The sequence below is a fragment of the Bacillus rossius genome, chromosome 10 (genome assembly GCF_032445375.1).
Source record: "Bacillus rossius redtenbacheri isolate Brsri chromosome 10, Brsri_v3, whole genome shotgun sequence".
Lineage (NCBI taxonomy): Eukaryota > Metazoa > Arthropoda > Insecta > Phasmatodea > Bacillidae > Bacillus > Bacillus rossius.
This window is the reverse complement of record NC_086337.1, coordinates 10,198,084-10,216,147: the sequence shown is the minus strand read 5'-3', so window position 1 is coordinate 10,216,147 and position 18,064 is coordinate 10,198,084. Positions and strand designations below refer to the sequence as shown.

Below are 18,064 nucleotides of genomic sequence, written 5' to 3'. Positions count from 1 at the left end.
GAATCTCAAAGAGTGCGTCGAATCCGAATCTAGGTTTCCCAGAGTCAAAAATGAAATCATGTACAAGCCATAAAATTTTTAACAAATATAAAATTATTCTTCTTAGCTCTTGTTTTGGAGATTGCTGCATTTTAAATGTCACTAACCTATACCAACCAACTCATTTTACAATATCACGTTATATTTATACCTAATTTAACCATTTGATAAAATGAAAACCTACTTGAAGTATCACAATGCCATTTTGCAGAATGATTTGAAAACATGCCAGGAAATTAAGAAAAAATTACATTTCTAGATCTTGTAATAACTAAAAAAAAAAAATAATTGGTTGTCTGTAAAGTCGGTTTATGGACGATAGTTTAACGTGACAACGTCATAACAAAACATTGATGAAATGATTGATCCAGAAGAAAAGGAAATATCATATTCGGCCTGAGACTGAGCCGTAATAGGTTTTAGCAACCAAACCATTTAGGCATTAAAAATATTATATTCTTTGAGGAAGAATTTTTTTTTAAATTTTTCTATCTTTTGCATGATAAAATCTACCTCTGCATACTTTGATGAATAAAATTGAATCATTTTTATTGAATTATCACTATTTTGTATGGATACAAAGGAGTGAAATGAAATGTGCAATTGAATTAATAAATTTACTTTTATTTGGATTCATTAATTCAAATATATTTATTACTTTTGAAATGTTGTGTGCGCCGTATTTATTTTTACAAGTACAAAAAAAATTTCGCAGGTGCCGGGTTTCTAACCGACAACCTTTAGTGTAAGAATTAGGTATGCTAACCACACGCCCACGAGGCCATACTAAATTAATGTAGTTTCAGATGTTATATATAGTTATAAAAATTTTGTTCACAGTAGGGGAATAATATTAACACGATTTTATAACAAATACGCATCCCAAATACACCAAACTTATTTATAATGTGTTACAATATTTTTTAAAACATTGTGCAAAAGATCCCGGATGTAATTTAAATTATTATGTGTAACTGTAAAACACCATTGTTGGTTCAAAACGTATTTGATTTTTCAACATTACTTTTAAATAACCGTACCGATTGTGCTGAAAATCGGTGGACGATCGTTAAATTACATAATAATAATAATTCAAATGACGAAAATATGATTGAAAAGTCAAATCGATGGTTGTTCCAATCGAGTGGAAGAGAGATACCACGCATGCGTACAATGAGCATGAAGAGAGATGCCACGCATGCGTACAATGAGCAAACAGAACACATCCGTAGTGGGACATCCGTAGTGCGACACTTTTTCGTGCGTGCAGCCGGCGTTCATCGATTTATTAGACGTTGTCACGTCAAAAATGAAAACATTGGTTTGGGGCTAAACATACGTTAAAAACATTGTAACAGATCTTAACATACCATTAACAATTATCTCTTCGCTTAACCTATAAGATTTTCAAAACGTTCAGTTTAAACAAACAAGAAGATAGGTAAATACAGTAATATTTTTAATTTTGTTTGGATGTTTACCAGGAAGCCACGTTTTTCTCCATTTGAAAAACAAAATTTTTGGGTCATGTTAAATAATGAAAAAAATAAATGTAAAACCAGGTATAAATATAAAAAGCGTTGCAGCTTTTCCAGTAAACAAAGCCATCCTTTTTTTTACCCACTAAATAACCAAAGATATGAAGATACAAAACATACAAAACAACAAACAGCACAAAGAGAAATTAAAGTAGTTATCACATTTGTGGCATTCATAAATAAAATTGATGGGCTCTAGTTAAAATTTTTTTCGAGATATATCAAAATACTTTATTATTGAAATTTGTTTCCTGGGTTAAAGATCTATTACCCGTTTCAACTCGCATAAACAGCTGTGTTATGCTCCAAACTTTGTTGATTTTCCAAAAAAAATGTTCAGAAATTTTGGGAAAAAAAACTTTAATAACAGCTTAATTTGGTCATTTTCCACCAATTTTGCACTTCACCATATTTTTGGGTCTCTGAAAATGGCAACCTATAATTTTTATGAACTAAGTTTTCCAGATTAGTAGATACATGATATATATTTAATTTTCTTAATACATCTCTATAAAAAGAATATTTTTGGGAATGGTATTTGAATAAGTTCAAAAATAAACATAAATAAGTGTAGTAAACTTTTGCAAGAGTGGAATTTTTTTAATTTGCTTTTTTTACGCCAATATTTCTCTTGGAATAATTTTCCTCAATTCCCAAATATTTTTCCTTGAATCATCCTGAATCTTTCGAATGCTGGAGAAGCGATGGGATTCGAGGATTCAACTAGGCTATTATTGCTAGACGATAAAACTCATACGTTTGAATGACCCAGAGTACTTAGTCCTCGTCTCATCACTAGAGACAAGATTTTAGGGTTTTATTTTTAGTCCAATTTTAGTTTTTAAAGTGGATTTAGCTATTATTGTTTTAATTTTTATAAAAGTGGTTTTTTAATACTTACTTACTCCACCAAAATAATGGAAAATTTGCATGCTATATTATTTAATAAATTGGTCTAAAACCGATAGATACATTCAGAACAATAAAAAAATTAGCAAGTTTTTATGGTTTAAAATTGATTCAATAAGAGTTGCACATTACTACAAATTATATTGATCTTTCTGATACATTCACTATGGTATAATTTTTTTTCTGGAAATAATGACATTTCTTGAATTTCTAACATTAAAAGAATACTTTTTTTTTTATAAATTGAATGTATTTTGGGTTAAATTCTTCTAAATTCCATGATATAACCTGCATTTTGGTGCTATGCTCGCACCATATAGTAAATTAGACTCACTCATCACTGTCATGTTCCTGAATGACCGTTGTGTCAACCCTTTAACTGCTGTATTCTGTATGCAGGCAACCATGGAGCAAGAAGGAACAATTACTGCAAGTGTGTTGTGGAATGCTGCTGTATTGTTTGCCAAGAGAAGCATAAAACATTTTTATCAGCATAATAATTTTTAAAAAATTATTGCAATGCTGCTTGCTTATTTTGATAAATTTTCTTACCATAATCATTTAGACTCTTTCACTCAATTTGACACAGTCTTTGCCCATCACTTATCACGCTCATTGTTTCAGAACACGAGCTATGTACACACAAAACCAGAGTTTCTTACCAAGCTGCCATCTGAAAATTTACTGCATCCCAGAGGAGGCAAGCTCTGTAACTGTTTCTATGCACAGTAGCAAAATGTTACATGCTGTTGGAGCAACATTTTGAGTGTATTTACTTGAAAATCAAAATTTGTTTTTTACAAATCATGCCTTGAATAAGTTTGCGGTTTTGATGCACGTCAGTACTTATCTTTATCGTTTATTGACACTCACTTTGCAAAAATTAACAAAAATTACAACTTCAGTACTTATTTTGGGAGTACAGCATTGCCCTCAAGGCTTTTTCCCTAAAATATAATATGTGTTGTGGCTTGTTTCGCCTCTGTTTGCAAGTGGTGGAATTGTCAGGAAATCTCCGAGATGTTTGTAGTTCAGTGTTTAGGTACTGGGAGCAGCCCATGTGGTGTGTATCTCCCAACGGAGTGGTTCTGAAACCTCACAACAGATGGTGCAGCTATCTCAATAAACTAATCTTATTTTTAATTTTCGAAAAATAAATACAAAGTTGTTGTTACATTCCAGGTTGGCCTGGCCAGGCGACCCAAAAAATAATAATTCGTAATACACTTGCAATTTTTGTTACTGTATATTGGAGATAACTTTTACGTAATTTTTGAAGTGATTTCTTTAGTATGGGTTTTAATTTTTTTTCTAATCATAGAAAAGAGCTTGGTACAGACATTGTGGAAATGTCCCCTGCTACAGTGTAGCCAGTACAGCCAGGCACAGTGCCACTGGGGTGATCGCTGCTCAAAACAGTTCGTGGCCATGCTGGCTCTTACATTCTTATGCTCTTGGTCAAAAACAAATTTCCAAACTAAACAATCGAAATGGTTTGTTGTGGCATGACTCTGACCAGCAAGCAGTAATTTTGTCCCTTCCAAATATCACATTTTGACGTGATAACGTCATAAATCGATGAACGCCTGCTGCACGCACGAAAAAGGATGACTCACTGTCACGTTCCGCCTGAGCCGAGCTTGCTAGAACCGGCCAACCACAGTGCGAGAAAATCTTTTATATTATGAAACAGGTTAAGGCGTGCTTTTTTAACTAATTGTTCGTGATTATATTTAAACAAATTATTTAAATTAAATTTGCAAAAACTGTAAATAATATTTTAAAATTAAAAAGTATGCCATTTTTTATCAATATTTTCTTATGACATTATCACGTAAAATTATCGTCCGTAAACAGACTTAACAGACGACTTTTTTTTTTGTTGCGAGTTGCCATAAGACTTCACCTGTCAGGGCAGCATCTAACTACAGACTATTTGAACCATGCGAAAACCTTCCCTGACCCAGCTGGCCAATCAGAACAAACATCACCTTATATGGTAATAGCCCATTTCCAGACTACGTGACTTCTGGCTGGGATTTCCTGCATACCAGTTCCAAGAAATATGAGACAATGAGTCGGCATATGTGTATGTTTGACTAGTGCCGAACATGCCAGGATTCGAACCTAAGTTTGTAAGAGAAATAGGAGAATCGTAACACTGAAATGCTGAACTGCAATGAAAACCAAAATAAAGCATGCTGCCAAAATTTACATTCACATCTCTGTTAACCTTTTAATCAATTATAACAATATCATAATAAACCATGGTCAGAAATAGACATTAAAGTGCCTTCCTGTACTAAATTTTATGTTCTCAACCTTGACCAATAAGAACCTCAATTAGTAACAATAAACTGAAGAACAGTGATGTAAATGTAAACAAAATTATGAATACTATGTTTTTTGAAGTTGAGAATGGAGAAGAGAAGTGTGTCTGCTGTGTTACATAGTTTATAGTTTTGCATAGTTATGGCAATACACTTACATCTCAAATCAAGGACCACAAATTTTCATTTCAAATATTTTAACATTCTTGCTATAAAGCTTCCAAACTTTTTAGTTTGACATGGCATTAGACTTAGTTAGCTTTGGCTACTTGTTGAGGTCAACACTAGTGAACTGATGTGATTATTATAATAATTGTAGTCACCCGTATAAAGTAATGAGTTATTTCCTCGCTGCACTTACAGTTGGTAAATATGAGGTTGCAACAAGGTATAAAAGATCTTGGAGATACGATTTATGTCTCGTGACATAGAAAAATTAAAGGTGTGTGGATCTAATTGCCATGTTGTTTCAATTTGAATATTCTTAAGATTCAATCACACTTAAAAGTATTTCTTATTACTGCAACTGAAACTTTTATCTAATAAAATAATTCCTGTACCAGAAATAAAATATTAAAAATTTTTTTACAAATATTTCCTATGATGTTATTTCCTCTCACTGGAGGTTTTTTTAATAGTGGAACACTTCTTATGGTCGCGTACGGCAGGTGACCTATATTTCAGGTATTAACTGAAACGCTGATGGTCTATCTCGCAGGCCTAGAAGATACCAGGCAGAATATCGCTGATACAGCACTCGTGCACTTAATATAAGTTAGGGGGGAATGCACTTCACCCCATAAAAGGTTATAATATTTCTAGAAGCTGTTAACTGATGTAATCTAAATATAAACATTTGCATTTTTGCAATTTATTGTAATCAAGACAATACAATCACCAAGCCCAGCCCTCGCACAACGACTGACCAAAACATAGTACAGTACAAAACCCTTAGGAAAAATCAGTTAGCCGGGGACTTCTCCAAAGTACTACCTTACCTTTGGCTACAACATTTATTCTTACAACTACGACTAATTAACTCCCTTCTTTGAGGGCTTCCCTTCGCTCTCGCATGTCTCTGGCTTTCTCTTACACCTTCTATCTCTTTTTAATCTAACACATAATTCTGGGATTCCCCAGTCAAATATTCCCACAGTCTAGGCTAATGTCTGTCTCTCTCTTACACAGGATGCAATAAATTATTGTATTATCGGCGCTGCCATGTCGCCGCATGTCTGGTCTTTCAACCGAATACTCGCTGTATTAAAACCAGTATAAAATGCACATGCAAAATTATTTTAAAAATTAACATTTAAATGGAATTAAATACTGAAACTCACACTAACACAAATAATACGAAGCCAGAAAAGTGAAAACCAAAACAGGCTTTTCAAAATAAAATACTTAAACATTAAAATTAATTACAATACTATTGTAAATAAGAAAACAAGAGCATGACCAAATAGGTCACTATGACCTTGAAGCATATAATCAGCTGGTCTACTACAGTGCCGAGAAACCATAATATTTATTCCTTTTAACAAATACCTGTAAAAGCTGAGGAGGCCAGGGTCTTGCAACGTTACATCTTAATCAGCAATAGAATAAACTATGGGTTTGTTGTGACATCATGGAATAGTTGGCAAACTAAAGTTCTGTAGGACTACGTACGTACATTTGAAAAAAAAAACACTAGAATGGCTAGGAACGGAAGAATGTATTAGATATTTTTTCAAGATATGGGTGTCAACAGACACGTAACTACGAACGTTATGTACATTCAATATATTGAATACATAGCGTTAGCCAGCACTAATGTGTAGCACTAGTATTATGGCACACATTTTGTTTTTGGTTACAATCCTATTAGAACAAGCAGAAAATGCACCATTCGAGAAATGTTATATGCATACATTGTCCTTATTGAGAAAGTGTCGAGACTTAAACATTATAATGTTTTAAGCAGATAAACATTGTAAGCAGGACCATTATAACCGGGTTCTACTGTAATATAATTTCAGAGCTCATGTTTTACATATTACTGTATGTGGAAACCTTGTTTACCATGTTTGGGCAATGGACACTAGAAATGGTCATGGTCTCAACTGTAATGCACTTGCAACAAAGCTGAGCTCAGGTAGCCCTGGTGGGCCGGTACAGATGTAGCCCGGGTGGGCCGGTACAGACGTAGCCCCGGTGGGCCTGTACAGATGTAGCCCGGGTGGGCCGGTACAGACGTAGCCCCGGTGGGCCTGTACAGACGTAGCCCCGGTGGGCCTGTACAGACGTAGCCCGGGTGGGCCGGTACAGACGTAGCCCCGGTGGGCCTGTACAGACGTAGCCCGGGTGGGCCGGTACAGACGTAGCCCCGGTGGGCCTGTACAGATGTAGCCCGGGTGGGCCGGTACAGACGTAGCCCCGGTGGGCCTGTACAGACGTAGCCCGGGTGGGCCGGTACAGACGTAGCCCCGGTGGGCCGGTACAGACGTAGCCCCGGTGGGCCGGTACAGACGTAGCCCAGGTGGGCCGGTACAGACGTAGCCCGGGTGGGCCGGTACAGACGTAGCCCCGGTGGGCCGGTACAGACGTAGCCCCGGTGGGCCGGTACAGACGTAGCCCGGGTGGGCCGGTACAGACGTAGCCCGGGTGGGCCGGTACAGACGTAGCCCCGGTGGGCCGGTACAGACGTAGCCCGGGTGGGCCGGTACAGACGTAGCCCCGGTGGGCCGGTACAGACGTAGCCCCGGTGGGCCGGTACAGACGTAGCCCGGGTGGGCCGGTACAGACGTAGCCCGGGTGGGCCGGTACAGACGTAGCCCCGGTGGGCCGGTACAGACGTAGCCCCGGTGGGCCGGTACAGACGTAGCCCGGGTGGGCCGGTACAGACGTAGCCCCGGTGGGCCTGTACAGACGTAGCCCAGGTGGGCCGGTACAGACGTAGCCCAGGTGGGCCGGTACAGACGTAGCCCCGGTGGGCCGGTACAGACGTAGCCCGGGTGGGCCGGTACAGACGTAGCCCCGGTGGGCCTGTACAGACGTAGCCCAGGTGGGCCGGTACATTCGTAGCCCCGGTGGGCCGGTACAGACGTAGCCCCGGTGGGCCGGTACAGACGTAGCCCGGGTGGGCCGGTACAGACGTAGCCCGGGTGGGCCGGTACAGACGTAGCCCCGGTGGGCCGGTACAGACGTAGCCCCGGTGGGCCGGTACAGACGTAGCCCGGGTGGGCCGGTACAGACGTAGCCCCGGTGGGCCTGTACAGACGTAGCCCAGGTGGGCCGGTACAGACGTAGCCCCGGTGGGCCGGTACAGACGTAGCCCCGGTGGGCCGGTACAGACGTAGCCCCGGTGGGCCGGTACAGACGTAGCCCGGGTGGGCCGGTACAGACGTAGCCCCGGTGGGCCGGTAAGGTCATGAGCAGAATCCACTCTTTCATAGGCTTCTCTTACCACCTCCTTCAGCAAGCCTTCATAATCACTTACATGAATAAACATCAGTCTGAATGCACTGGTGTCAGTGGGGTTGAATCAAGCCACACATGGCAGTCATGAGGAATTCAGGTACTTCATTTTGGTAAGCGATCAAAATAATTACACAATGAAAGTAGCTTATGATATAATGGAGACGAGAAGACACTGCATAACCTTCTATGTAGTATAGTGCCAGCAAATTAAGCACCTTTTAAAATATGCTGTGCCTTCTACTCTACATCACAGAAAAGAATTACGCCAATCCCTCACTTAGCACGTTTAATATGTCCCTAAAAATGTTCATATTACATATTCGAAATCTCATATTCTAAAGCATTAATCTCCATAAATAGCAAGGCTAATTTTTATAATATGTTCCAAAATGTGTAGCAAAATAATCTTTACTTAATATAAATGCATAGATTAATACTTAATGATAAATATGTCACACACTCTATCTTTATAAGCCTACCATCAAATACTATGTATGACAAATATGATACCACATAGCAACAGATATGTGGTTATGTACTTAACGGGAGTCGGCTGGTTAACTTGCATGCGCTGGCATGACTAACTCATGTCACGTAGTTTTCCATGAACTTTCCAAACCATTCTTCACTGACAGTGAAACCGATATTACAGTCTCGATATTTACATTTTAATTTTTCAAAAATTAAAATGCTTATTTGCGTATCACCGCATGGTTTATACCAATCCTGTCAAACCCATGATGTTTTTTTTTCATTGCATCTTTCATTTAACAACCTTTTCATATGAATCATCTGTTCATTTCTATCTTGGTATCTAATGTCAAATATATTCCCGCTAGTACAACCAACAGCATCAGACTTAAATAAATGTTTGATACAGTTCTTATTTCGTACAATTGTGCGCACAGTTGACTTGCTTAAAACTAAAGTGCAGAAAATAAAATATAAGCGTGGTCTTCATGACATTCCGCATGCCATAACACTTCTAGTTTTGTCTCGAATACTTGAACACGATGCATTACACTCTCACTTGGAAGCCATTATTCCAATATGATTCCAACTACTGGTGCTTGTGCACATACAGGTACCGGCAGACGAATGGGTAGACATTGCTTGGTGTTTGTTCATGCGAGTTCCCTGCCACTGGCTAAATGGAAGTTCATCACGGCCCGGTCTGTGGCCGGGTGACATCGGTATGGCCCAGCGGCACATGTGTGGATGTAAAAACATTTGGTCCTTTACACTCCATAGCAGCAACTGAACTTGCCATAGCTGATGTTTGTATAACAGTAGGTAGTGTAGTCAGACCTGCGCACGCATCTCTTCCCCCTTTCTATGCCTAACTGTATGCCACAGTAAATCTGTTGTTTACCGAGTTGAAGCAGACTTCGTGGCGTCATGCCCAATGTGTTTTTTTTTTCCTGTAGCGATTTCATGCTAGCTGAAATTTACAGACATGCTATTCAAGACTGGGGCAGTAAAATGAACATCGCGCTAAATGAATTTGTTCAATTTGAAGACGTGTGAGGGATTGGTGTACACACAATTTAGACCCCCAGGTATCGATTAAAAATATTTAATTTTAAATCCTCAAAAATTTACACTTATTTTTCTCCTGTCAAGGAACTCTCATCAAAACAAATCTGCAGAATGGGGAAGGAGTATTCCAGTAACAACATTTAATTTAACAGAGTTGATTTTAATTGCAAAGTATTTCACTCTCTCTACGACAACCAGCAAAGTTGTCCATAGCAATAACAGGAATATAAGATCATACAAATTTTAACAATTTACAATTCTAAAACTTACATTATAATACATTATTGTTCCATGCACAGCTAAATCAAAAATGTTTATAAAAAATTGATATTAAAATAATATGTTTAATTATTTGAAAACAAATTTAAAGCTACTCAAAATTTATAAATGAAAATGAAATTTAAACACTTGGCACTAGCCATCAAAATTATCCAGCTAAATTATTCAAAGGCTTGAATGAAATATGATGGTTTGCTCCAGAAATACTTGCAAGTAGGAGGGATTCTTTAAGAGCTCTTTGATTTAACTTAAATTCTTCAAATAAATATGTTATCTTGCACATGTCCAGCTCGATAAATTCAATATTTATCTACTTCACAAATTCTTGCTAAAAGTAACATGACGTTGATGTCAGGCTTTATAATAGGGTGATGTTGGTAGTAGATTCAAACATGCTACAAGGCATCCAAAACTCTCTGTATGAAGTAGTCACTTACTTGATTTGTAGAACTCCAAGACGTAAACTTTGGCATAGGTGAAGCATACGTGACTTACATAGCCAAACTTTCATTCTTGAAAAATTCAGTGAACACAGGCATGCCTGTCCTAGCACACCTGTTTCATAGCCAACCAAAATGGCCTGCACCGCACACTGTGTAGGCTCATAGACTTCATGCACCTTACTCCACAAATCATGATGTGTAAAAGCATATTTAATATTGCCTCAAATAACTTGCTGAAACTTTTGTGTCGTGGGCCACAGGCCGATCACCCACCGCACACGACCTTTCGCAGCGAGGTTTCAAGGTCAAGTCTCCCTTCCAGCTCAGCTGTCTGTCCGATGTCACAGTCTGTTCCCGGCTCTCCCCGCCTGCCGCGGCACTGCTGTCAAGTCTCTTATCCGTTCAGTTTTAATCACACTTGATAATAAAATTATAAGAACCTGAACTTAAAATAACTCCTACTGAAAACTGAGTAAAAACGTGTACACAAAATAGAGAACTTAAACTAAAGAAAATGTTGCCAGCCTACCTGGCACATATTTCTTAAATAGCTTCACTGCTGTAAAATTTGGCTAGTAAAAATATTAATAAAAAAAATTGAAATCTGTTTGCCATTTAAAATATTTTAACTGAATAAAAAGAAATAGTGAAACAATTGGGGAGTAGCTGGCAATGTTGCAGCGGCGGCGGTGCCCTGCACGCCCCCCGCGGCCCCCCCCGCCCAGCAGGCGGCCGCCCCCTTCTTCCCGGCCGAGGACTCGCGCAGCCCCGCGTCCCCGCCCCGGCTGCAGGACGGGGCCCAGGGCACCTGGACGGGCAGCAGCACGCTCACCTACACGGCCAGCATGCAGCCGCCCGACGCCCGCGCCCACCACGCCTCCTACTGTGAGTGCTGCCCGTCCCACTCATCTACTTGCATCATTAGCTGCCAACGTTTTTGGGTTGTACAAATAAGGATGATTTAATTTATTGCAGAACTAAAATGTTTTAGGTTTAACTGCAATGCCACTGGCTACTTCATGATATGGTTTGCATTTCTGTCACGAAAACTCATTTCATGTTTTTTGGCTGTCAAAATCGTAACAAATTTGAAAAATTTGAAATGCCGGGTAAAATTAATTAATATTTTCTGAAATAAATTTGAACCTTTTCTTGAAGTAGCCAATGACATTGCAGTTAAACCTAAAAAGTTTCAGTTCTGCAATAAATTAAATTCTCCTTATTTTTACAACCCAAAAACGTTAAAATGTAACTTTGGCAACTATTTATGCAAACAGTATGCGCTGTATATATTTTTCATTTTGTGAAAGTTAAACAACTGGAAAAGTCTACAAGTTTAACTGTAATTACTGTAAATATAAAATCTTGGCCAGAAATGGAAGGCACCCCCTTAACAACAACCCACTTTATGTATGGCGAGAGGTCTTCAGTCTACGCTGTCGTGCCGGATCAGTGATTTCGCGGAATTGTTGAAAGTCAATATAGTTTTAATGGAAACACCAAAGAAAAATGAATACACACTGTTCAATGGTAGTTGAAATAATTTCAATAAGCTGCTCTTTAGAAAGAAGAAATACAGGTAAGCATTAATGTTTTAAAAAAAAAAATTCTTTCGACACAGCCTACATTCATAGGTAGATTTTGGAGTTCCTTTTTCTTCTGGAGATATTTTAGCAACTTCTATAAACTTCTGAAACATTTTAAGAACTTAATGTACATACCATATTTATGTTCACCCCCTGTTACAAACTGATTGATTAAATATTTTCTCATTTTCCACACAGCGAAAATATTATGAACATTTTTTAACTCAATGCATCCAGCATTGAATAGCTTAGAACAAATTTCATATTTAGCCAACTAAAGTAATTAATAAATATTTTTGACCTTCAAACACTATTTTCCATCCCTTTCACTAATAACTTGGTCGTGTAAAAATTTGCTTTGCACCAAGGTTTAAATTAATACTAAGATGGTTTAAAATAAATTCGAATGATTTTTATACTAAGAAAGTTTAATTTTTTTTTAAATTTCAACCACTGTTATAATTTAGTTTCATCAAAACCTATTTCAGTCAAAGTTTTAGATAAAGTTTACAATTTATACAATAAATTAAAATTGATTTGATGCCATATCTATTGGGGGAAAAAAAAATGTTTTTACTTTCAAACCTTGTTTTTCGATTCCTTTCAGTAATGGTTTGTCAGATAAAAATATAGTTTACCAAAAGTTTTAGATAATATTTAGAAAGTTAAATAAAAATAAGAATGGACGATAGTTTACATGGTTTGGAAGATTTGTCTATTTTCTTATTCAAAAACCACGTTTTTTTCAACCTCTTGCAATAATGGTTTACATTATCAAAAATGTTTTCGGGCAAAAGTTTTAGGTAAAAATTGTAAGATTTACTAACAGTTTGAATGGATTTAATGGTGTGCCTACTAAGGAAGGTATGAATTTATTTTTATATGAGAAATTGTTTCAGACAAAAGTTTTTGGTAATATTTTTAGGGTTTTCAAACAATTTGAACTGATTTGAAAGTGTGCCTAATAAGGGAGTTGAGCATCTTCTTGTCATTGAACTTCTGTTTATTCTACCCCTGGCAGTAATGCTAGGTCGTATAAAAAATTATTTTTGACAAAAGTTGTAAACAATAATTAATGGTTTGACAATAAATTAGAATGAATTTGACAGTGCTTGTGGTACAAAAATTATGAATTTTTTAAAATTTTACCCCATGTTTTTTTGTTTTTTCAACCGCCTGCAGCAATGGCTCATTTTATCAAAAATTGTTATAGATAAAATTTACAAACAATTTGAATGGATTTGATGGTGTGATTACACAGGTAGTTATGAATTTTTATTTTTTTATTTTAACCCCTTTTTATCTAGACTTTTCAGAGATAGTTAGTTGTATCAAATTTAAGACAAAAGTTTTAGATAATATTTATAAGGTTTAGAAACAGTTCTAACGGTTTTAATATTGTACTTACAAAGGGAGTTATTAATTTTTTTGTCTTTCAAGTCGTGTTATCTTCCACCCCTTGCAGTAAAAGTTGGTTGTATAAAAAATATTTAAGACAAAAGTTTTAGATAAAAATTTATGGTTTTACAATAAATTATAATGGATTTAATAGTGTACATGGTACGGCATTTATGAAATTTTTTTTTTTTCAATTCTACCCATGATTTTTCATCCCGTTTCTGCAATGGTTCATTTTATCAAAACATTTTTGATATTAACGTTTTAGATAAACATTATGCCATTTACTAACCATTTGAATGGATTCGATAGTGTGCCTACTAAGGAAGTAACTAGTTTTTTCCTTCCAATCCTTGTTTTTTTCACACCTTGCATTTTTGGTTTATCATATCAAAAATGTATTTAGACAAAAGTTTTTGGTATTACGCCTGCAAGTTATAATATGTTCAAACTAATGCGATATTTGTAATAATATAGTGATTTTTTCTGTTTTTAATAAGGCTTTCCCCATTTCTACCCTTTTGGTGTAATTTGCCCATTAACAAACGTGACAGAGATTTTCTATTGCTGTATTTTATGTAAAAGTTTGGAAGTGATTTATGAAAAATTACAGCAATTATAGTGTAATAAAAATTTGATATGTATAGACATGCATTCTATTACACTAGGACACTCATTCACACTTAACGCACACACACACTCACAACTCACTCACACATACTCACACTCACTCACACTCACTCACACTCACTCACACTCACTCACACTCACGAGTTTACAATGATTTTTGTGTCTATGGGCCCTGAAATGAAAAACTAGATAAAAATTTTCTGCAAGTCGCACATGATACCGGCCACAATAGGTAGTAATTCTTAGAAATCTACCTAAAAGTATCTGATATCATGTTGTGTCTGTGATTCATATCTCTGTACTGAAATGAAAACCAACAATTAGGCCTGTACGAAGCTTTCATTAAGCGAATCAAATCAAAGATTTTTCAATATTCAATTGAACTTCATCAGGAAATTTGTTATTGGTTTTATTTTGAGCTTCAAATGTTATGTGAATGTTTGCATGTTGTTGTAAGCTTTAAAATACTGGAAGTGTAAGATTTGCTGCTTCTCAGTTATAAGTCTGAATTTTTCAATTTCGAAATTGTGATTTTTAATTTTGGTTGGGTACATGATCATAACTAAAATAATTATTTGGTTAGGTTATTATGATCAGCCACATTAATACAAATAAATCTTCAATTGATGTTATTTCTATATGTTTTTCAGCAATTTAAGCAGTTTTTTGCCATAACATTTTATTTTACTTTTAAATCAGTGTTAAACATCCCCTAAATTACTTCACTTCACAGAACATTTTTTATGTTCATAAACATTAAATTTAGGATACATGGCCAACAGGTGTAAATCTAACATCTTTTTTCACAAAAAATTATTATCTGGAAAGCTAAAAAACTAACTGGCTTACTTATAAACTAAAACTAACGAAGATGACCAAATACCTCTCATAGGGTCACTAGGAAAAATTATATTTATGCAAAATCCTGAACAAAAGGTTTCTTAAACTAAATGACCACACGCTAGTGAAGGTAAAATATTATAAAATACTGATAAAAGTGAAAGGTACTCTGCTTGAAAATACTTGCAGAGAAATTCTTTAACCAAAGATAATTTATTTAGTTCCACATCATTATTAAAAAAAGGTTACATTCCATAACAGGTTACAACTACAGTGATAACTCGTTATAAAAACCTCACTTTAAAGGATTTCTCACATTAAAATATATATTTTCAATTCCCAACAAAATGTTTTACATTTAGCAGCAGTTCAGTATAAAGTACTTTCATGATTAAATACTAAAAAGGTGGGTTTTTCAGGTACATTCTAATTAGATTTCACAGTACCATATGAAATGTACGAAATGACTCACTATAATTATTAATGGGATTGATTGCACAACAACTTAAACAAAAGGGTGTAGAGCATAGAAATAACAGAAGCCAGCATCATTACTTTTGTAATTGACATTTACAAAAAAAACTTCTAGAGATAAAAAAAAATTATTGGTTACTCAAAAAAAAGTTTTTTATCACTGTATAGAAAAGTTCAAGTTTTTCTGTACAAAATATTGACGATTAGCATTGTCACATAGAAATAAATCCTAATCTGATTGCAAGTATTTGTAAAGGATTTACTACAGTTCAGAAATGTTAAATTCTTATTTCTGGCTGTGTGAGTTCCTCTTCCTTCCTTGTCAGTGCGTTCGAGCGCTGCGCTCCCAGCGATGCGCACATTAAACAGTTTTTGTTTTTGTTTTTCCACTGCACATCAGCTGACAAACTCCAATAGTCCACACTTTAGTTAAAACTAAATATAAATAGTTTTAATGTAAATTAAACCAGTGTTAAAAAAAATGAATTTACAAATAACACTTAATAAAGGAGTGCAAAGTTGCCAACAGCAAAAAAAAAAATCCAAAACAAATTGCCACCAGAAGGAGACAATGTGCCAAGACTGTGGGAGCTGTGCTCGCAGGGCCCCACAGCACGCAGTCCCTGGAGACGCTGTCGGGCCTGCTCTCCACGCAGCCCGCCCCGGAGTACTGGTGCTCCGTGGCCTACTTCGAGCTGGACACGCAGGTGGGCGAGACCTTCAAGGTGCCCTCGTCCTGCCCCAGCGTCACCGTGGACGGCTACGTCGACCCGTCGGGGGGCAACCGCTTCTGCCTGGGGGCACTCAGCAACGTGCACCGCACCGAGCAGAGCGAGAAGGCCAGGTCAGTAGGGCTGTTTGTTTGGCATGATGGAAACAGCTTAGTGGGAAATCCACACACACGCTACCTACAAACTGTGTTACCCTATTTATCCGCATATGGGTCACACATTTTTTTAATAAAATGTACTGCGACCCTCACGCAAATTGTTTCATTTTAGGTATAAAAAATATTAACTTTGCATGCTTGTGTTTGACAATGTGCTTAAATAACTAGGCTTTATTGGTTTGTAATAACCTAGTAACTATGTTATGGGTAGGGGTGTGAAATTATGGTTTTATAATTTAGCCACTTTCGTTTCCAAAATCAACAATTTCGGTGTTTTGTGTTTTTATAGGAATTTTCCAGCAGAAAATAAGGATAAAAATATACGTATTTTTAAATTTGTAACCCTGTAGACTGTAATGCTATCGGAAACACTTTAAACTGTTTTAAATGGACTATTAAATTTATGACTAGTCAATAAATTTACATAGTATTACCACTATCCGCATTTAATCTCTGTTAAAAACAATTTCTCAAGTGGTATATTTGCAGAGATAAACGCCTGTGTAGTTTTCATGAACTTTTCTGTCTTCTCTCATTTTTTTGGCAACAGTAGTCACTTCTTTCATCGTGGTTAAACGTTTGCTGCTGACACCAGCTGCACTTCCTAACCTAACTTTAACGTGGTGTTTACTGTTGACATGTTTAACAACAGTGTCGCGCCTTTCGTGATCAACTCTACAATTGCACCACTTGCAAAATAAAATCTTGTTAGAAGCATATAAACCCTCACATTTAAATTCTTTTGCTCGGGACTCGGCAGTAGGCTTTAATTTCGGCATTGTTTTGAAGCAGCAACGTAACGTGTGTACGTGACAAAGGACTGCCAGTATTTACGCGTAGCCAACGTTACCAAGCCAAAATTGTAATAAAAATACCAGTATCTATAAGTGCTGGTAAAATAAAATTACAATGAAATTGTGTTACGTTTTGAAGAAACTAAACGTATATTAACTCGCGCGAAATTAGTTGGAAATGGACTTAATATTTAACTTTTTGAAATTAGTTTTAAGTCGCGTTCATGGAGTTATGTGTTCTCGTATGTTGGCGATTCTGCTAAAACAAAGCAAACGTTAGAACGTAATAATATTTATGTTGTTACCTCAGTGAACGTGATATTTAACCATTTATCAACGTTAAAAATGCTAAGAAATAAGTGCATTCATAAAAATAAAAGAATGTATATATGTATAGTATTTTACAACGTCAAAACATGTTCACCGATGTAGCTGATTTACGATGTATATTGTTTTTCACATTTAGTAGTTTAAAAAACGGATTTTCGTTTTATGTCGTTTTTAAGTCCCATTATCGCGTTTTTTCGCGTAAAAATGGTTACACCATTTTTTCACACCACTAGTTATGGGTAAGAATAAATTGCTTAATCAAAATATCCCTTATGTTGCACTGTGTCTACTGCCTGTAGCGCGGCTACCCGGTCGCTGTCTGCCGCCTAGCTGGCGCTCAGCAAGAGGGGAAATCTAAAAAATAAACCAGTCAGAGAGTGATAAAAAGGGTAGTGCATGTGTGTCTGTGTGTATGTGTTGCTATGCTCCCTCGCTCTCTCATCTTAACAAATGTCCGTGGACTTGCACCATATACAATCATAACTTTTCTATCTTGACAACTGTGTCCAAACATTGTTTTATTGAAGGAACTGACAAAAAAAGTGACAAGGAAATAGTGTGCCATCTTTTCTCTCTTGGGGAAT

At 36.7% G+C, this 18,064-nt stretch overlaps 1 protein-coding gene across 6 annotated transcripts in view; it reads left to right on the top strand.

The window, feature by feature from the left end:
* The window catches only part of LOC134535773 (mothers against decapentaplegic homolog 4), a 193,658-nt gene that overhangs the window by 145,349 nt on the left and 30,245 nt on the right, over positions 1-18,064 (top strand). For 3 of the 6 annotated variants that reach the window (XM_063375025.1, XM_063375021.1, XM_063375023.1), the window contains 2 exons: positions 11,206-11,424; positions 16,071-16,311. In XM_063375025.1, the coding sequence (XP_063231095.1) occupies positions 11,206-11,424; positions 16,071-16,311 (460 nt within the window). The remainder of the gene's footprint in view (positions 1-11,205; positions 11,425-16,070; positions 16,312-18,064) is intronic. The other 3 variants (XM_063375022.1, XM_063375024.1, XM_063375019.1) reach the window with 1 other exon arrangement.